This window comes from Manis javanica, chromosome 2 (assembly GCF_040802235.1).
Source record: "Manis javanica isolate MJ-LG chromosome 2, MJ_LKY, whole genome shotgun sequence".
Classification (NCBI taxonomy): Eukaryota; Metazoa; Chordata; class Mammalia; order Pholidota; family Manidae; genus Manis; species Manis javanica.
This window is the reverse complement of record NC_133157.1, coordinates 210,428,111-210,449,642: the sequence shown is the minus strand read 5'-3', so window position 1 is coordinate 210,449,642 and position 21,532 is coordinate 210,428,111. Positions and strand designations below refer to the sequence as shown.

Sequence of the window (21,532 nt, the reverse complement as noted above, 5' to 3'; positions counted from 1 at the left end):
TTAAAAGACTGGTATAAGATTTATTTGAACAGCAGGTTGTTAGGGAAGGGAGGCAGAGGGAGTACAACTCATAAGAGAAGGTGGAAGATAAACACCTAAGTACTTTAAATTCTGCCTTGGGCTAGCCTTGCTCCTAAAAAGTCCTTACCACAGCAATCTGAACGCAGTGAGCAACCAGATAATTCTCACCTGACCGGCTGGCTGGCTCCAAGTCTGGCTGGTGGTCTATCTAGTTTACCAAGGACCCGCCCAGGTACATGCAATAGAGGGTGTTTGCTAACCTTTTTAGAATTGATGATGCCCCTGTTAGCCAAATGGGGAACACCAGAGGAGAAAGACCCTACTCAGCCTTCTGTTCATGTGCCATCCCTGGTCTCAGTGCTTCATCTTTAAAATGAGAATCTTTAACCCAGCATTGTGATTTGGAGCCCAGAGGCTGGCTCCTTGCCCCGTTCTCCCTGTGTACTCTTTGTGAACATGCCTATGTCTGTCTTCCTCTCTTAATCATCTTTGCAGCCTTGGTGGGGAGGGGGGCCTGCTTCCAGCATTTTCTCAGTTCTTTACAAAAGCAGGTCCTCAAGGAGCGTTCAGTCCCATGTGTATTTCTGTGGCTAGGACTCACCTTAGGAATGTTGCATTTCAAGCACCCCTCCTGCACCTCTCTCCTCCTGTTCTCTAATTTTCCCACAGGTATCAAGGAGCTGTTTCCTCTTCCTCCCTCTCCACCTTGTATGCACATAAATCTATTCACCTTGTATCCTCGCAAAAGCTTTCCTTAACAGCCACCTCTCCCATTGTCCCTGGCCCCTAGTCACTCTTGACCCCGTTGCTCTCCATTCTTCTCTTCTTAGCATTTACTTCTCCAGCAAACTGTCTTATGTGTTTGTAGTCTTTCTCCACCACCATCCTACCACCCACTACAATGTCAGCTTCACAGGGCACATCTGTGCTAGTTTATCTGCTCCCGTATCCCAGCACCTACAGCAGTGCCTGGGACTTAGCAGGTGCACAAAAACCTTTGTGCAATGACTGGATGAGCACAGCTCCGTCCGCCACTTGCAGCTGCCTGCTGCCAGATCCTCGGCTCGGTGGAGTTGAGGGTTGTGTGACCTGCTCCTGCAAACCTGAGTCCACCAAACTTGTGTAGGAAAAGGTACATCCCACAGGAAAGGGGCACACATGAGGATCCCAGTTTTGGCAGAATGGGAAATGGAAGTCAATAGTTTAGGACAAAAGGAGGAAATAGAACATGGGACAGAGCTAAGCAAAAAAAAAAACCTGGTTTAAAACAAAATAGGGAGGGGAGCTCCAGGTGTAATTTCTGGAATATTTAAGTTGGACTGGTAGGCATAATTATTCAGTTGCAGCTTTCCACAAACACACTCTGTGGCCTTGGGTCCGTCATTGCTAAACTCTGAGCTTCCAATGTCAAACTTAAAAAATGAGGAAGCTGGATGTCTTTTCAGCCCTTTCCAGTGGCCCTTCTTTAAAAGAGGAGTCCCAGGAGAGTGTGATCTGTCCTAATGCTAAGTGTTAGGGATTAGAGTGCAGGAATCCCAAGTCCGACCGAGACCTAAGAAATGAGATAAGTAAGGCTTACCTTGGAGTGTCAGCATTACTAATCAGAGCCCAGATACGCAGAGCTGTCTGAGGTATAAGATAAGGTTTCTAGGCCAGTAAGACCATGACAGTCACCAGTTTCACTATGTTAACATGTCTAAAGAAAAAAAAAGTGTCAATTAGGGGAGGGCAGGGTGTTCTCTAACCTTGGAAAGACAGAGAGGCCAGAGGCAAAGACTGGCCCTGCCTTGTCATATGCATCTAGGAGAAGGGCCTTCACCCTCTGTGCTCCCCTCCCAGTGGAAAGGCTGGCGTCGGAGCGAGGTAACATGCAGCTAGTGGGCTCTGAGTATTTTCAGGAGACTGCAGGACAATGGTTAAGAATCCAGTCTCCATAGCTGATTTTAAATCCTGACTCTGTCATTTACTGGCCATGTGACCTGGGCAGAGTATTCAACTTGTATCTCTACTTTTTCACCTGTGAAATGGGAGTGATAATTATAGTAAATATTCCCAAGAATTGCCAGGAGGACAGAGTGTAAAGCACTTAGAATGGGGTTGTTATAATTCCATTGGCAAAACCATTTCCTGCTAGTATGCATGTCTCAGACCTAATGATAGTAGAAATTTGTCTCCCTTCTGTTGACACTTTCAAAAAGCAACCTATTCCTTCCCATGTAGGTTTGCTTACAGAGAAAAAAAAAATGTGTTTATCACAGGGATTCTGAGGAATTTCCATCCTAAAGCTTGTAACATCTTATGGCAAATTGATAAATTACTCCTAGTATACCTGGGACTCACAGATTGCCTGACCACGGAGACAAGATACAGGTGTGATGCAAATGGAGAATTTTGGTGCAGGGACAGGTGCTTGTTGAAATCTTAATCGCCACACTGGCATTCTGGTGCCTGTCTCCCCCATGTGCGTTTGGGTTTGCACACGGACACTCAGGCTCTGATTTCCCTGCAAAGTGATATGCACGAACCTGCAGCCTCCAAAGAAGAGGTCAGGCCCAGCTGGCTTTCCCACCCACCGTGGTACACCCACATCAGCTCCCTGTCTGATCCTGCAGCTGCTCTCCCTGCCGTGGGTACCTTTATATGACAGAATAATGAGCTTTTGGAAAATGGTGGGTTAAAAGTACAGGAAAGACAGGAGCTGCAAGCAGAAACACTGATCCAAGGGTGCCCACTGACCTGCCTGCAGTGACTTCCCCTCCTCAAAAAACCAAATGTTTTCATTTCATTCTGGGACCGTGGTTTTCAGGCATTCCTCTGGGCTTTCAGTTATTCTCAGTGAAAAGTATGAGTCATTCTGGAAGGGTTAGAGAACGTTCAGTGATGATTCCCACATCGGTTGGAATCTGTTCAGTAAGATTTCTTTCCTCCTGACACCTTGCTGTGTTGGGTTAACCTTTAGGAATTAACCGATTTGTGAGTTTTCTTTTGTGAGTTTTCTTTTGTTATTGAGAGGGGAAAGAGCTGAAAGGCGAGGTGCATGGGAAGCATAATACACTTAAAGAGGTCTATGAAAAATGGTGGGTGGATAACCTGAGGGGTTCAAGGACCAGGAGGACTCAGGGCGGCTCAGCTTTGTCATGGGTTCTGCTAGCATTTTCTAGACTGGCCTGGGAAGGTAACTCAAGATTATATTGCTCCCCTGGAAAAATGCAACTCGAGCTCCAAGTTAGTAACTTCTAAAGGAACTTTTAAGACATGATCCATTGAAGCTGAGTTCTTAAATGGTGGACTTCCTATATTGGATCTTGGGAAAAAAGAAAGAGTCCCAGGAAGCACTGGGGAAAAAATGATTAAGTCAGAAGCACAGACATACCATGCGTTGGAGCTAGAACATGTGTCCCCGAGGTGTGGGGCAGGCCGTGACCTCCCGAAGACCCTGGCAGGACAGACACCTCTCCAGAGCCGCGGCAGAAAGATGCCCTGCATTTAAAGAAAGGAGGTTTGGGGCACTAGGGTTATGCTGACGTCTGCCTCCGGTTTCCTGGGACAGCCTCCCCTCCTGACTCTCAGAGAGCCCTGGGCCTCGGTCTGAGTCCACCAGAGAGTTCTTACGCCAAGGAGAGACCCGTAGGAACTCAGCAGGGGAAGCCAAGCCTTGGTGTGAGGAAGCCAGAGTGAGGAGACCTGGATCTAGACACCCCGTGGGGTTAGGCCTGAGGGACAGTCAGCGGGGGGTGTGAAAGGCAAGGGGGCTCCGGAGTATGAGTGAGGGGCCCAAGGCAGGCCGCCCCGACCCGGCAGGGGGGCGGTGTGGGCGCCGGCCGAGAAGGGAGTGGAGCAGAGCGGGCTGGGGCGGGGTGGGGAGAAGGCGCTAGGGGAGCTGCCCCCGCGGCGACGCGCGCTCCGCGGAGGGGGGCGGCCAGGGTCTGCGCCGGCGCGCGGCGGCCGCCGAGGCTGCTGCGGCCGGAACAGGTGAGCGGCGGCCGGGCGCTCGGTCCCCGCCCTTCCCCGCGCGAGTGTCTCCTCCTTCCGACGCTCCCCGGCGCTTGGCCGCGCCGCGGCCCCCCTTGGTTCGGGGTTTTGCAACCGGCAGCTGGCCTTTTTTCCTCCCCTGTTTCTGTCTCTCCTTCTTCTTTTACGTTGCTCCACCCCGCCCAGGATCAGGCGAGGGGAACCAGCCGGGCTGCGGCGGGCAACTCGCGCCCGGCGCGCCCGCGAACTCCGGGAGCCGAGCCCCGCGCCCAGCCTGCTCCCAGAGAGGCGCGCTCTCCTCGCTCCCCCAGGCCCCGCGTCCTCCCCCCGCAACCTTCCCCACTTTTCCCCCTTTTGCAATCACATGGCATTTTAAGAATGCCGGTAAGATGGCGGTAGCGGCGACGGCGGCGGCAGCGGCGGGGCCGGCCGGCGGGGGAGGCGGCCGGGCGCAGCGGAGCGGGCTGCTGGAAGTTTTGGTGCGGGATCGCTGGCACAAAGTTCTGGTGAACTTGAGCGAGGACGCCCTGGTTCTGAGCTGCGAGGAGGGCGCTGCGGCGTACAACGGCATCGGGACCGCTACCAATGGCTCGTTCTGCAGGGGCGCTGGAGCCGGGCACCCGGGGGCCGGGGGCGCGCAGCCTCCGGACTCGCCCGCCGGGGTCCGCACCGCCTTCACCGACCTGCCCGAGCAGGTGCCCGAGTCCATCTCGAACCAGAAGCGTGGCGTGAAGGTGCTGAAGCAGGAGCTGGGCGGGTTGGGCATCAGCATCAAGGGGGGCAAGGAGAACAAGATGCCCATCCTTATCAGCAAGATCTTCAAGGGGCTGGCGGCAGACCAGACCCAAGCCCTGTACGTGGGCGACGCCATCCTGTCTGTGAACGGAGCCGACCTGCGGGACGCCACCCACGACGAGGCGGTGCAGGCGCTGAAGCGCGCTGGCAAGGAGGTGCTGCTGGAAGGTAAGGGGTTAACGCCGCGCGCGGCGCGCACACACCCACCCTCCGGCTCCCGCGGCCTCACACCCACCCGCCTTCACACCCCAGGAAGCCGGGGTGTGTGGGTGGCATGGAGTTATGACAACTCTTACACACCTGGGGGCAACTTGTCCCCACCCTAGCGTCGTTACAGGCTCGGACCCAGCAGGGGTGTGTGAAAGGCTAGGCGAGCGGGGTTTCTTGAGCTCCTGCTGTGCGCCAAGCACGGGTCGAATGCTTCCTGTACGTTGCCTCATTTTTACCTGCGGATATCCAAGTGTAGCACAGAGGCTGGGACGTCCCCCTGGAAATGAAGGGCAGCCGCCCACGTTACCCGGCGAACTCCTTGACTAATCGCAACTCTGATAATCAGTTTTCTGCTTTGGCACAAGTTTCCCTTTACAAGCCTGGGCAACCCAGCCAAAAGGGTTGAATACTAAAGGGGCCAGAGAGGGGTGGCAATGTTTGAACGCCCCGGACTGCCGACCAGCCTTCCCGACTTCTCTCCGTGCAATTTGGAAACTGGGTTTGTAGCTGGGGCGTCGTGCCAAGGGCCAGGAAGTATGTTGCAGCTCTCGGCATAAGTTCGCTTCTGGTGCCAGGTGTTTGGCCGGTCAGTCTGGATTCCAGGTTGCTGTGGGTGGAGGGCTGGTGAAGGGCTTTCCTGCCTGCCTTTTCCGGGGATTTTTCCGGAGTGGTGTGGAAACAACTTTGCTTTGTAAACAGTTCCCACTGTGTGAGGCACCTTAGAAAGTACTCTCTTGAGAGCTACTGTCCCGGTCCCCTAATGATCGGGTAGGAATAGAATAGGTAGCAAGGTTTTTGTCCCCTTTTGTGGTTAGGTGGTGTGTGGAGGGGAGAAGGACAGTAGGGTATTAAGTGGATAATGTCTTCTCATTTCCCATTACGGCTGTGTTTTTCACTTGCTATCTACCTCTCTGCCCCTTAGCTTGCTTTGTGTATACCTCTGTCAGCACTAATGTCGTGCAATTATTTTGTCTATTTACCTGGCTTCCCCATAACTGTATATTGAGTGCTGAGTGAATTAATAAACCAGAATGTTTCAACTGAGACCTTGTAAACTGGTGGTTGATTTAAGTCCTAAATTAAGGACTTGTCAATTTCCTGCTCACCAGCTGTGGTGCTGGTGTGTGAAACTGAGAAAGTTCAAAGTTGGGAAACCAAGTTTGTTACATGTGACAGCTGATGCCATTCTCTGGTACATGATGGCCCACCTCCTGGCCTAGAATGCAGTGGGTTTTTCCCCCTTCATTTGTCTAGAGGATTTGTGATGTCTTCATATTTAATTGCTACCCTGGATCCAGAAAATGGGAGGCTATTTGCTTTGGCTTGATGATTAACATAAGTAAATAGAAAAAAGTTTTCTTGACTCAAGTATGTGTTGGTTCCTGTGACAAGGGGCAGGTGAGATCTGGGGCAAGTGTAGTTTGGACTATAAACAGCTGGACACCTGCTCAGCTTGCAATATTTACCATAAATATCAGGGAGGACAAAAGGCAGATCATTTTATCTCAAGGCACTACTCTTTACGTCTCTTCTTGGTTTCACTTTAATGTGAAACTTGAAAAGTTTTTTAAAAAGCCTCTTAAAATGTAATGACTTGGCAAGGAACTAAAATATATCTTTCACCCAAAAAGAGAAGAAATGGTGACTCCCTGTAGTGAAAACCACACACACACACACACACACACACACACACACACACACACACACACACACATATCAAGCAGTTATGTCTTCATTGATGCAGCAACTGAAAAGTGAGTTTTGTAGAAACCTCTAACATGACATTCTTACAACTGGGTTGTCCTGTATTGCAGGCAGGACCTCTGGGGGAGGAAGGCCTGCGGGACTCCTAGACACGAACCACTTAGGCTTGGGGTAGCAGTCTTATTCCCAATCTGAGTTTTCAGAAATTGACTACTATAGAGAATTATCCTAATAGAGAAGCAAGTGGAGTACCCCCCTGCCAACCCCTCACGCGCCCTGCAAAACAGTGTCTCTTAATTCTGAAGTGAAGTGTTGGTCCTAAGTGTGGTAGCAGTGATCATATACCATCAAATCAAGTATCACACATCTCGTCTTTTGCAGCGAGGCCTAGTACCTGGATTCTCCACTGAAGGGTCGCATTACCACCATCGGAAGGGCTTTATAAAATCACAAACACCCTGGCTCATATTCTGAGATGCAGTCTTTATCCAAAATTTCTACAAAGGAATGGTCTTGTAGGTGTAATCTGGTTGGACAAGAGGGCTAAGAAATGTCTTCAAGACATGTTTATATGGCAAATACACTTTTTAAATGGAGATTAGTCCCTCAACCATGGCCAATGCATACCCCTTACAGGGAATGCGCCCTCTAGTGGAGAGTCGCTTACCTCTACTAGTGTCACTACCTCAACATTGAATTGCAGTGTTCAACACCAAGTTTCATGCCTGTGTTCAAGCTGTGAATTCTGCCCCAGAATTATCTTAACATCCTTGAGCCCCAGTGTCTTCTTAAAAATAGGAATAGAGAAACTGGCTGACCATGCTTACTTTACAGGACTGCTGTATGGAAAAGCACTCTGAGAAGTTAAAATTAAAAAAGGCGTGTATCAAATGCCTGCTCTGATTAGTTATTTTTACAATTCAAATGCAGTGAAGATGAAATTGGCCTCTTAAGGGATAATCCTTTCCTCTTCCTTTACTAGAGTTTATATTCTCATTTTTATTCTACTTTTTTTTGTTACTATAAAATTATAATGTTAGAAGGCCGTTCCTCTGGGGAAAGAGAGTCATCACAATAGCTAACATTTCTTGAACAACTCAAGTGCCATGTTACTTGCATTTGTTCATGTGACACTTTCAGTAACTCCATGAGGCTAGTACTATTGTTCATTTCACTGATGAGAAAACTAAAGTTTACAGATGGTAGGTTATTTGCTCAAAGTAACATAGCTCGGAGACTTCCAGGTCTCTATGGCTTATGACTTAAAAGCTCATACTTGTAACCTCTGGGTGAAATTGATATTCTGAGCTGTTCCTTCAACTACATACATCAGTGGAAGCTTCATCAGTTATTGGGCTCAAGATGTTCTGCCCTGCTCCTCAAATATGCTGAAGTGCTTGGGACAACTTAGAATAGGAAACAGCAGTTTTGTAGGCTACTCAAAAGGAAGGGACAGGAAAGGGGACTGAGTCTTAAGACCCTAATGCACAAGTATCTGGCTACCAAGAGGGAGCTGCTGTGATATGGCCAACTTTACAATGAGACAGGGCCTCCATGGTAGGACACATGGCCAGCAAGGAGACTAAATTGTAATTCAAACTTAAATAGTGAATAAATGGTGCCAAGTTAGTGTTTAACCAAAGATGAGAACAGAAGTCTTCACACTTTGACCCATTTCCCATTTTAGGGAGTGGGAACAGGAACCCTGCTTTCAGCCATGCAGACATTGAACCCCATAATTCCCAGGGCACCATTCAGGTAGACTACAGTGTGAATGGCGCCCTCTGGAGTTGTGCAGGGCACACCTGCATAAATATCCTTAGTAGCTCTGGGCTGGAGGAGGGAGGAAATTTTTGTCCTTAGATTAATAGTAAAACAGTAATTTGAAATATATCAACTTTTTGTCCTTGAAGTTACACTAACATTAGTTTCTCTATAACTATGTTGAGATCAAGGAATGTAGCATGCTCTGGTCGTCTCATATTGGGATGTGGAAGTTGGGGTAGACTGATCACCTCTGGGTCCAAAAGGCCTCCTATGGAACTGGAGGGGAAAGAGTGAAAACACAAAGGTGAAAGTCAGAGAGGGTTGTTGATGTTAGCCCTGCTCATCAAAGCTCTTCCTCCCTCCACTCCCAGGAGTGCTTGACCATAGAGATCATGTAAAATGACACTTTCACAATCACTTGCTCCAGTGGTGGAAGTGGGGATGGTGTGGCTGGAGCTGGGGTCCAAGGGAAGGGAAAGTGATTTTGCTGGCAAAGAATCGCAGGATTAGAAGAGAATTTGAATTTTAAAGAATTTTACTTAATTTAGATGTTCAGATTCTAAAGAATACCCAAGAACTCTGGAATTAAAGTCTTGAAACTTGGGCTGTTATCTTTCAACTAACACTTTTTTAACAGAATGCTCTATCTAGTTGGGCCTTGATTTTCTTCAATGAGAAACTAGGAAGCTGGGTTAAGCTATCTCTAACCTTTTACACTTCAAATCCTATAAATTCAGACCCGACACACTTTTAATAACAAATCTAGTACCCCTTTATTATGAAACAAATTTCATAAATAATATAACCTAACTCTATACTTAGAAATCTATATAAAACTTTATTACATTAATAAAATGGAGATGTGAAGTCATTTAAAAAAAAAAGATTTCAATGGATAAATGCTTGGTACAGCCACACCAGAGGTCATGATGCAGGAGGCAGATGCTAGGACCTGTATGTAAAATTACCATCAACATGTAGCTACAAATGAAGATGGTGGGGAGGGGGTGGTATCATTTGGGATCTGGAAAAGTCTTGCCCAGTGGCAGACTACCTCCGAGGCTGCAAGAGGTCCAGGAGCCCTGGCTGCTATCACTAAACGCTTGTGCCCACCACTCCCCTTGACCTCTACAATGCCTCCATAAGTGCCCCAACTGGTATGGAGGAGGGGATCTATAAGAACCAGTGTTCTATAAGAATGCAAATTCTATTTTACCATTTTATCTAATCATCCCCAATGATCCAAGGTTTTGGGTTCACTTCCTGGAGTTTTAGCTACCCAGGGTCAACGGCTGCCATCTGGAAACATACTTACGGATTGTCAAAAGTCACTAGTAACCTAACGCCACACCACAACGCCTCCGTCATCACCTTACTCCTTCTCATCGCACATCATCACAAGAAGAATGAGTGCAGGACAATAAGATATTTTTGAGAGAGAGAGAGATAAACCACATTCATATCACTTTTATTGCAGTATATTATTACAATTGTTCTATTTTAGTATTAGTTTTTGTAGTTAATCTCTTACTTAGTTTAAAAATTAAACTTTTATCATGGGTATGTACTATAGGAAAATACATAATTCATAAGGTTTAGCATTATCTGAGGTTACACGCAACCACTGGGGGTATTGGAATCTATCTCCTGTGGATAAGGGAGCACTGCTGTAATGCCTGACCTTTTGCAAACTCTTTTTATATATGTAATGAACCGTAGAATATCTTTGTGATATACTATATATAAGAACATTATATTATATACAGCACTTATATATATCACTTATACATGTATATAAAACTTAGCTTGTGCCAGATGCTGTTCTGTGCACTTTCAGTCACTTGATTCTCACAATAACCCAATGCTATCAGTATGTCTATTTTACAGACAAGAACACTGAGGTACAGATTATTTGAGTCAATTGCCAAAGACACACAGTGAGGAGGCACTGAGGCCTTTCAGCTTCTGTTCCTCATTAACAGCTTTGTGAGATACGCAGATGGGGGACGCTTGTCCTCAGTTTGCCTATTAGGAAAGCGAGGCTTCAAGAGGAGGAATGACTTGTCTTAAGTAGGCCCTCTCCTTTCTTGTCTAGCATATTAGTGTCCTACTGCTGCTATAACAAATTACCAGAAACCGTAGTAAATGAAAACACAAAGTTATTATCTTACAGTTTCTTAAAGCCAGATGTCTGATAACAGAGGTCATCAAGCTAAAATCGAGGTGTCTGATTGCATTCCTTTCTGGAGGCCCTAGAAGAGAATCTATTCCCTTGCCTTTCTGGAAGCTTCTAGAGAACATTCATATGCCTTGGCTCATGGCTCCTTTCCATGTTCACGCTTGAATCTTCCTCACTTGGAAACATTCCAATCTCTGTTCTGCCTCCTCTTATATTTTTAAGGACCTGTGATTACACTGGCCGCAACCAGATAAACCAGGCTAATCTCCCTATTTTAAAGTCAGTTGAGTAGCAACCTTAATTCACTTTACGACCCTCATTTCTCTTTGCCATGTAAGATAACATATTCTCAGGATATAGAGACCAGGATGTGGGCTTTTGGGGGTGGGATGTTTTTCTGCCCACCACATCTAGTTTGCTGAAATTGTCATGGTAGAGTTCCCAAGTAGTATTTCAAGAATATACTGAGCCACAGTGAACAATCACTTCCTGGATCATTGCAAAGGAATTCCTCATTCATTCATTTATTTAGCCATCTAAGAGGTAATTTATTGAGTGTCTTCTGTGTGCCACATAGCACGGGCACTGCCCTCAAGACACAATATTCTAGTGACAGACACAGACACATAATGCCTGTCCATACAGGCAACTGCAGGATAGGGTAAAAAGTGCTGCATCAGAGGCATTATGGGATGCTGTGACAACCTGAAGGGGATCTGGCCCATTCTTGGACAGCCACAAAAGAGCTTGGGCATCATCTGTAGCTCAGTGTGGCTAAGCAGACAGCATGTGACCTTCAGACCTTGCTGAGGGTCAGGAATGAAAAAAAACAGAGAATTGAGCAGGGACCAAGACTTAGAGGTCTTGGGGCAGAGGTGGATTTCATCCTCAGGGTAAAATGTTTTTAAGCAGGGAAATGTCATGCTCAGTTTCATATTTCAAGAAGACACCTCTCTAGAGGCATGCTTCTAGCACGGGGTTGGCAGGGCTCTAGAGAAATGACCCAGCTGCCTGAACCTTCCCCGCAGCACTGGTGTTCTGACAGTTGACCCTGAAGTATGCTTAGGAACACCTTTCCAAGCAAGGCTTAGCTATGTAAAATGGCTTCCCTCACATTATGAGTTTGTCACCAACTCGAGCCTCTGTGGATGGTTGGACTGGTGTGATGATCCCCCTTTGGGCCAGGAGGAAATGGAAGGGACAGATGGGTGACTGGTCTGAGGTTGCCTTGTAAGTGAGACAGCTGGACATCAGATTAGCTAAAGCTCCATCAAGGCCTTCCTGCTACATGCTGCAGAAATCAAGATATTGTGCAGTGGACAGAAAGAGGTCTAAGAGGGATGAGGCAAGGCCTCTGCTTGCAGGGAGTTCACAGGAATTAAGGAGGGAGGGCATTTGTGGCTGATGGTGAAGGACTTGAGATGAGGAATACAAATAGTGTCATTTGTACCCTGGCATGTATAGCTAAGTACTTGGCCCACATTGGGCTTTTCACATGTGTTAGAAAAAAAAAAACCAGAAGGACAGACTGAAGGGAGGTGGGAGGGAAGGAATGAGGGAGGGAGAAAGGGAAGAAGGGAGGGAAGAACTGAAGAAAAGGAAGGGAGGGAAAGAAAGAAATTCAGGTATTTAGTGACCCATTTTGATGACTCCTGTCCTCCAGCACTCCATGGAGAGGAAATCTGGCATCTGTTAATGAGAACTAGACTTGGTTCTGTAGAGAAGAGAGACGAAGAGGAGGCTTTATAGCTCTAGGAAGCACTTACTTATAGCCCAGTCTTGAAAAGACAGTCGACGAAAGAGGAGCCAGACACGATTTTAAAAGTTATGGGAAAATGTAATTATCCTTTTAATGTTGTATTTATAACCACCTTTCTTTTGCCCCCTGTGGCTCAGGGGCCTACAAGTCTGAATATGTAAGAACACTTTCTACCTGAGGAGATGAAAACTCTTTGCTTAGATATTTTAATTGTTTCTTTTTTAAGCTTATGTATCAGCCTGAGGATTCAGACCACCCTCCGTAAATGAAGCCTGTGGATCCTTCAATTCCTTCTTTCTGCTGGGGAGGGGAATGCTCTTCATGCTCAGCAGGGCTTTGTAGCAGTCACCCCATGGAGAAGGCATTAAAAATAACTCCCAGCTCCACATCTGTGAAAGGCATCTGGCCGCAGCTACCACTGGTCTGTTTGGTGAAGGGAAATTATTCTCTGGCAGCTAGTGGCCTACTAAGAATTCTATTTCAAATGATGCATTTCAAAGCAGTTAGTGTTAAAGAAAAGCCAGAATTTCCCCTGCATTTATACCAAATGTTTTATATACCAAACCTCATTACCCACTTCACTGGCTTTGATCTGTAATAATGCAGCCTTGAGCTCTGGCCTGCAGAGTGAGACTTAAGAGAAAATATGTAATACACACCACGAAGTCAGCGTCCTAACAGACGTGTGCAAATGAGCCCTCCTCCCAAGGTGTGTTAGGCAAGATGGAAAAGTTCATGATTAGTAGTGTTATAGTGGAAATTAAAATGCTGACCCATGTTTTAGCTCAGTACTTTTTAAAACTACTCTTCCCTGTGCTTTGATGTGGGAACATTCTTAGCATGTAGTTAAATGTGGCGGCTCTATCTAAAATTTGACTGGCTGCCGAGTATCACTGCAGTTGACATACCGGCTTATTTGGTTTCTGTTCAAGCTGCCATCCTTTCTTCCTGTCAGAATTTCTCTTTTGAAGCAGTGTAGTGCAGTGGTTTACAAGGAGGGTCTTGGATGTACTCTGTCCGGGCTTACATTCTTGTGCTGCCTCTTTTTTTAGCTGTGTGATCCTTGGCAGGTGCTTAACTACAAGTCTCGGTTTCTTCATCAGTAGGTTCATTGTGAAGAGTAGAAGGATTATGTCTCTAAAGGGTTAGCTCATTGCTGGAACATAACACTAAATAATTCCTAACTATGTAATATGTCACATCTCATGCTTAGCTAAATAATATTTTCAGTTAGAGGGTTCAGTCATGTACGTTAAATGAAGGGTTCAATCATATGTTGTATAAAGCCTTTTGGGAGCACAGGGGACAGTTTGGGACTGTCCATGTTAGGGGACTGAAGGATGTAAGCAATGGCCTAAGAGACTTGTTAGAGGTGAACTATGATCCTGCAAGGGTATATACCTCATTGATGATTTTTAGTAGCATGCCATGTTTTCCGTCCACCAAACCACAGTAGGCTGCTGTGGTTTTGGTGGACCAATGTGCGCTATGTCTTCAAAGGCTGGTATGCAGGAACATGCGGAAAAGTGTTTCATAAGGGGAAAGTGGTCAAATGAGGATTTCACCTAGACAGCAAAATTCAAAATTCTTTGAAAAAGTTTCTCGTAATTCTAGGAATGTGGAGATCTTTTTAGCCGAAAGAAGCCCAAATGTTTCTTTTATTAAAAATCTGCATTATTTACCTAATTCTTACTGAGCTGGCCTTGTATTTTTGGTTTTTTTCTATTGCTTGTACTGTATTTCCTGGGATCCAAGAGACTATTCAGTAGATGATATATTATTTTTCTTAAGTAAGAAACAAATGTCTAAGATGGGGAGTCTAATATGATACCTGCTTGAAGGTGGAGCACTAAAGGGCTCTCCCTTCAATGCAGAGATAAATGAAATACAAACACATCATACAGGCAGAGACAACAAAGGAACCCACGTGTTTCAAACTAGGCACTAGTAGAAGAAACAACATCCCTTAAGATTTTGCATTGTACATCCATTCTAATAAATATTTAGGTCTGAATTTACAATGTCAGTGTGAGTGAAAAAAATACATAGGCAGAGAAGTGATCTCAAACCGGGAGGGCCCCTGGTAGGGGCAGTTGTAAGTACTCTTTGCAGGAACTCAGCTTCCATCCAGGCCTCCAGTGATTTTAAGGCACATCCCCCAAATCTGAGATGATGAAATGTGAAAAAAATAGGCAGTTTGAATTGAGGAGATATGCTGTATAATAATTAAATAACTAGTGACTGAAATAATTTTTCTTTTAATGTTCGTAAGGTGAGACCTTGATGATAGATTGAAGCAAAGAATCTAAAGAGGGCTAAGATGAAATTCCTTTTCTAAAATAGAACAGTCCAGAGGGGACCGATATAGAGTGATAAATTACATATATATAATTTCAATAATAATAATAAAGTATAAAGGAGTCAATGCTGTCACGGAACTTATGGAATAGCTGAAGGGACTAAGGATAGCTGAAGGAGAAAGGAGTGCTTCACACAAGAAGTGACTTATCCAGTAGGGTTAAATAGGCAAAGTAAGAAGTCGTTTACCATTCTCATTCTCTTTTATGTGCAACCTGTTTCTTCCTTCTGGAAACTTTTAGTACTTCTTTTTATCATTGGTACTCTCAGTTGTGTATGGTGATTTGCCTTAGTGTGGGATTTTGTTAGTTTTCTAAGCACTTGGTGAGCACTAATAGGCTAAGTCCATGGTTCTCAAACTGTGTTCCAAGGTGCACTAGGGTGCTCATGAACTCACAAGGGTGCCGTGAAACATTTTAAAATTTCAGGGAAAACATAGCACCATCTGTTGGACGTCAGACAAACAAACCATTAACTCAGGAGTTTCAACATTAGATCGCTACATTCCTTTAATGATGTCAGTATCTTTACAAAGCTGCGTTGTCTTCAGCAGCTGGGACTAAAAATAAATAAATAACACAGGTGTCACCTAAATAAATAAATAACACACGTACTTTGGGACAGGAAGTGAGGGAGGCTGTGTCCCATATGAATCTAAGGTTTGAGAAGTTGTATAATGCCTAATAGGTGCTCAATTTCTAGGACATCAAGATACACTACATTCTTGGACTTAACAACTTAAAAAAACTGAATTGGTAGGTATTTCTTTGGGCCTAGAAGTGTCATAAAAAAAATAACTGAGACATTAAGGGTGCCATTTACTGAATAAATTGGTACCTGTATTTGACAACTGTTCCACTTCAGTTCTGGGGGATTTTCTTGTGTTAGTTCTTTGATAATTCCACTTCTCTATTTTCTTTGTTTTCTGTGTGTGGAAGTCTGATTAAATGGTTATTAGATCTGTGTATTGGTACATAATAAACTGATTTTTGTTGGTGTGTTGTTTTTTTCTCCATTGTCCTTTGTTTTTTATTTTTGTTCTTTTTCATGGAGAGTGACTAGATTTTTATCTACAACTCTTATATTGATTGTTTTTTTTTCATTTCATTTGTCATATCGCCAAGTTCCAAGAACATTTTCTTGTTTTCATTGTTCATTTTTAAAATAGCATACTCTTGTTTTATGGATACAATAACTTTGCTGATCTCTGAACAGATAAATAATAGCTTTTAAAGACCTTTTTCGCAACAGTATTGACTTAGATGTCTCCACATTCTTTCTCTCTGCTTAATTTCTCAGTGTGCTGTGCATATCTGATAGCTTCTTATATCTTGAGATTTGTTCCATTTTTGTGTTTCCCTAGAGGCAGACCCTGGGATGAGGATCACAGTGTAAGAAGTTTATTTGGGATATAATCCCTGGAAATACTTGTAGTTGGGTAGGAATGTGAGATAGTGATGGAAATGAACCCATAAAGGCCCCACTTTGAGTTGCTCTGCAGCTTAGCAAATGCCAATTGAGGGGTGAGGAGGTGGGAAAAACATATTAACCAATTCCCCACCCATCACTTTGTTCAAGGCTACTGCTGGGGGCATTACCTCTCTGGTACTTTCTGGCTGGCATCTCTATGAGGATCAGGAGTCCTCCCCTGCCAAAAAGCTGCCCTCAGGCAGAGAATTGCAGGTATTCGCTGTAAGCAGCCTTTTGCATGTAGAGTTGACTGCAGAGAGACATACGGTGCTAACTTAGACTTCACATTTCCTAATTTAAAAATGCTCAGAGGAGATTGTGGCGAAAGATGTACTGTGCTTAGGTCTGGACATACTTCTATCCCACATCTGTTGTAAGGGTGGTTCAGACATGATCAAGATGGAGTATGTTATCCTTGAAAAGTCTCACAAGACAACTGTTTGGCCTCCTATACCTGATTTTTAATTTCTTTAATGTGTGGCTAGCCGAGAGTCTTGCCAATCCAGTTAATTGAGTGCAAAGTTCCTGTGAGTAGGTTATGCACAAATTAGATTAATTGAACTGAAGGGGAATATTGTGTTTCTCTACCTCAGTGCTGTTGACATTTGGACTAGGTAAGCTCTAGGCATGAGCGAGATGGACAAACTAGCTTTGTGACCTTGGGCAGCAGCCTTATCTGCCTAGAATTCAGTTTTCTTATTGATAACATGGGGATAACAATAGTACTTTCTTTATAGGACTGACATGGGAGTTAAAAGAGTTAATACAGGACTGAATACCACGTCTAGTATGAAGAGTTCAAAGTGTATTGTTTATTACTCTGATATATTTGTCTTTTTCCTCCAGAGTTTTTGATTCTAAGAGCAGGGCTCAGGTCTTTTCTGTCTTAAAACTTCAGTGAAGGGAATAGAATTGACCCCCTGGTGGTTGTCTTTTGGTCATTAGCCATGGCCCTAACACAGCAGGATTGGGTAAAAGTAAGAAAGTAGTAGCTTTAGTTGGTATGATTTATTGACTGTAAAATAACGTACATGGCAGTGGGTCAACAGCTCAAGAGTGTCTCCCGGGCATAGGCCTTTATCATGGCAATGCCTGGTTGAAAGAGGGCCTGAATTAACTAAGCCAGCTATGTTATTCTGATCCTCATTTTGAAAACTTAGACAACAGAATTTTGAAATAGATTTCTTGGTTTTCAAATATTTTAAACACTTTAAAATTTTTATTCAGGTACATTTTATTTTGAATCATAACTCCTACTGCAGAATCATTATTTCTCATTTTGCCAGAACTTACTCACACTTTGCCGGAAAATTCATCTTTGCCTCAGTAATTAAGAAATGATAGGAAACCATGTTCTTCGTATGGTATGTTTAGCAATCTGTAGCAGGGAAAAAGTATGAATGTAACTTTATAACTCTTCCCAGTACTCAATGAAGTTGTGTATTCTTTGAAAATGCCCATAAAGCCTAGAAGAATTATCTGAAAGAAGAAACTTTTTAAAGAAGAAATCTGACACTGATTTGTAAAATTCCATTTTCACCTACTTATTTTTTTCACTGTTTGTATTTATATATTGTGAGCAGTGTAAAAACATGCATAGCAAATATACATTGGGAAAATCAGAAGTTTCCCTGATAGAGTTACAGAGACAGTGAAAATGTACATGACTTTATATGACAGCTTCGCTGAATGAATGTTACAGAGAGTAAATGCTACACATTACACATATAATGAAGGAGGGTTCCTGAAAGTTGGGGATGATAAAGGGGTGTATTTGCAGAGCCAGGGCCTGAACTGTAGGATAAAATATAGTTATGTGATGCAAATAATTTTCCTCAGTGTAAATATATCCCAGATAATCATTCTCGTCTGCCAGTGCCTCCTTCCACACAGTGGAGAACAGCATGTCTGCCTTGCGGAGCAGCTACTAAGTCTGTTACCAGCTTTTTCCCACCAGGGTGGAATAATTGGCTCCCAGGTCCCAGGAGTCTCCCCCTTCACACATTCTTTCTGTCAGTTTTCATATTCAGACCTGTTTTCTCCAGTCTTTCTAACACTTTTACAGATTTATCCCCGATCAGTTGAAGAATGTGTCCCCTCCGAATCTGTATGTTCAAATTCTAACCCCCAGTACCTCAGAATGTGACATTTGGGAAAAGGCCATTGCAGATGTAATTGGTTAATGTGAAGTCATAATGTAGTAGGGTAAGCCCTCGTCTCTATGACTTTCATCTTCATAAAAGAGAAATTTGGACACACACACACACACAGAATACCATATGAACCGGAAGCTGCAGTTGGCAGTGATGCGTCTGTAAGCTCAGCATCTCCAGAGGTTGCTGGGAAACCCGCAGAAGTTGGAGGAGGCCGGAACTGATGCTCCCTCACAGCTTCCTGACAGAAGACCCCCACCCAGTCTTCAGGCACCTTGTTTTCAGACTTCTGGCCTCCAGAATTGTGAGAGAATAGATGTCTGTTGTTTAAAACCACCCAGTTTGTGGTATTTTGTTATGGTAGGTAGCCCTAGCAAAAAAATTATACCTCCTATGGGAGGTTTTGGAATAAATTTCATAAAAATTTGGCAAGGAGTTTAAGGAATGAGTGAGTAAATAATTGACTTCTGGCACATTTGTTTTCTCTTTGTCAAGTGTCCAATGAGATCATCTGTCTTTATAAATTTCATATAAATTCCTTATCAGCTCTTAGTGTCTGAGGCAGCACAGAGAGGGCAGGGCTTGGTGGATGTTGACAGGCTGATCTGTGTTCACGAAATAGTGGGGACCAGCTCTCTCTGATGATGCTTACAGCACTGCTAGATTTTGCTCTCCCACATGTTAGTTCTTGCTATGAGTTAGTCTTGCCAACTTGGGTGCAATTTCTCTACTTTCTGTATGAGTCAAAACCTGATATCCGTGCTTCTGAAATCATTACTGTAGTTCCTAAAATATTCCCATGTAAGGTTGTAGGATAAAATACAGTTATTTGATAGAAATAATTTTCCTAAATATGTCCCATGTGTGACCTGGGACATACTTAACGCTAAAAAGTATGTGTTGTTTATCTGAAAGTCATATTTAGCTGGGCATCCTACATTTTTATTTACTAAAGCTGGCAACCCTATTTGCATGGCTTTTGAAATTGCAGCCTTGCAGCCAGCCAGTGCAAACTGGTGAGCACTAGAGATAGACTAGTTGGGTGGGTCAGTGGAGGATGGATTTGTAAAGATAAAAAGTAAATCAAGAAGCTGCTCAGAAGGTGTGGCTGCGGCTCTTTGGAGAAGACAAGAGCAGCAGGTGGAACGTGTAATTTCTTCTCTGAAGTTTTTGTTCCTTATCCCCAATTTTAGAGGGTCTGGAGTAGGGAGCAGCAATTGAGAAATGGCGACAGTGGCAAAGAATAAGGTGACTGTGAATCTAGAATCAACACTGACTGAATTACTAGTAAAAACTAGTGTTACCAACATGAGTGAAAGTATTTTCACCTGAAAAACCTAAGGACTGGTTGGCCTTTTGATGCTGTAGTTATAAAACAAAGTGACAAGATAGGTATTAATAATGGCTCCCCGTTATATAATTACTCTGCTCTCTTTCTAGCATATCATAGTACATATTTTTGCATATTCCAGTTTGTATGTGTATATTCAGTGTGTAGTGTATGTTTCACATATTGTTTATTGTCTCTCTCCCCCTGTACAAAGCTGTATTCCCAATGCCTTAGAGGATTACTTGGAACTCAGTAAGCACTGAATAAATACTAGTCGAATGAATGAATGAATAGCTTTCTTTAAGTAACCTAAGTCTTTACAGAAGACCCTATATTTAGACAAAGAAAGGGCTTACCCTCTGAGGTTTCAGCGTGAAATTCTGAGATATTTCTGCTCTTGCAAATTAACTTGGACTGGTGGGGGCTGAGAGCGGTCATGCAGGAAGTATAGAGAGGGAAGATCTTTAAAAAAAATTTCTGGCATTCTGTTCTCAATTACTGAGTCATGTTAGACTTCAGAACATGGTATGGCAGTCTACAGGATTTCTCGAAATCTCTCGAGGTTCTTGCTAACTCGTAGTGAAGTTAACCTTCCTCATACTGAATTCACTAGCTGTTCGCTTGTCCCTCCGGTTTGATTCATGAAGGGGGTCAGAGACACATGGAAGAAACTTTCATTTCCTGAATCTTACCCCATTATTGTCCTAACTAAACCAGTTGCAGGATTTTTTCCTTCACATGGCATAAAAGTTTTTTTATCATGCTTGACCTCTATTTAAAATAAGTTGAACCATGTATTTATCATTGAGAAAGACACTATGAGCTAGTCACACTTAACAAAAGTTCTTTCATGTGCTTCAAATAGCCCATTTAGGAAGATGAACAAATTAACTTCTTTTGTTCTTTGGCAGTAGCATTGAAATTCAGAGTAAATATTTGATTGTGATGTGTTCTAGAATCCTGTAAATAGGATATTTTTTTATCACCTTAGGAAAATACATATTTGACTAGTTGAAACAATGGAAGGGTTGAAGTTAAGCAGGCTGATCTGCAGTGCAGAGCTCCTTGGCCCCTAACTGCCCAAATGTTCAGAATTCCGGTCATCAGTTGCCCCAGGACTCTGGAAGAAAAAAAAAAGTTTTGAATTGGAATTGGTCCTGTGAGTGGCACACCTGGTAAACTGTATGCTGATACATTACATTTGGGAAGTTCTTTTTTTCGTGGGCAGACTGTGTCCTCTTAGCCCTCAACTTAACTTATCTTTGTAGCAGCATGATTAAAGTGCTTGCTGCAATTGCTGTGGAAAAATCTACCAGGAGGTTATTATATTTAATTTTTCAAAAAACTTCCTTTTGAAGGTGATAACAGTATTTCTTAATCACTGAGCTGTTGGGCAAGCACGGGTGTATTGCACACCATTAAATTACTCCATCCTTAAGACATAATGTGGTTCTTTGAAAGTGTCTGGCTCTCTCTCACTCCACTGCTTTTCCTCTCACGTCCTCATTATATCTAAGAAGGCACATTTCCCAGACTTACTCTCCACACCTAGCATGGTATCCTTCCAGATATTCTGAGTGATTTTTTTAAAAATTAATTCCACTCTAGTTCCATCTCCCAGCTCAGGACACATGTTTCTTATGGAGATCTGTTCTGCACACACTGGCCAAGCACCTCCCTTGTGCCGTGCATTGTAGCAGATGCCAGAGGAAGAAGCATTTTAACAGAGCACCAGTTCTCAAGGTGCTTATAGTCCACTGGGGGCAAGGACCTAGAGAGAGGCCAGGTTTCTTTTCTTTTCTTCCGGTAGATTT

General features: G+C 43.9%; 1 protein-coding gene and 1 long non-coding RNA gene across 4 annotated transcripts in view; one reads left to right on the top strand and one right to left on the bottom strand.

Annotated features, from left to right (window-relative positions):
- LOC140848033 (uncharacterized) lies at nucleotides 1-4,001 on the bottom strand. The gene is made up of 2 exons (XR_012128489.1): nucleotides 3,395-4,001; nucleotides 1-2,875 (listed from the first exon to the last, which is right to left on the bottom strand). It is a non-coding gene; the product is annotated as an uncharacterized lncRNA (long non-coding RNA).
- A 32-nt stretch (nucleotides 4,002-4,033) lies between these two features.
- The window catches only part of LOC118969305 (beta-1-syntrophin-like), a 178,197-nt gene continuing 160,698 nt past the window's right edge, over nucleotides 4,034-21,532 (top strand). The window contains exon 1 of one of the 3 annotated variants that reach the window (XM_073230109.1): nucleotides 4,034-4,956. In XM_073230109.1, the coding sequence (XP_073086210.1) occupies nucleotides 4,383-4,956 (574 nt within the window). In that variant the 5' untranslated portion in view covers nucleotides 4,034-4,382. The remainder of the gene's footprint in view (nucleotides 4,957-21,532) is intronic. The other 2 variants (XM_073230110.1, XM_073230111.1) reach the window with 2 other exon arrangements.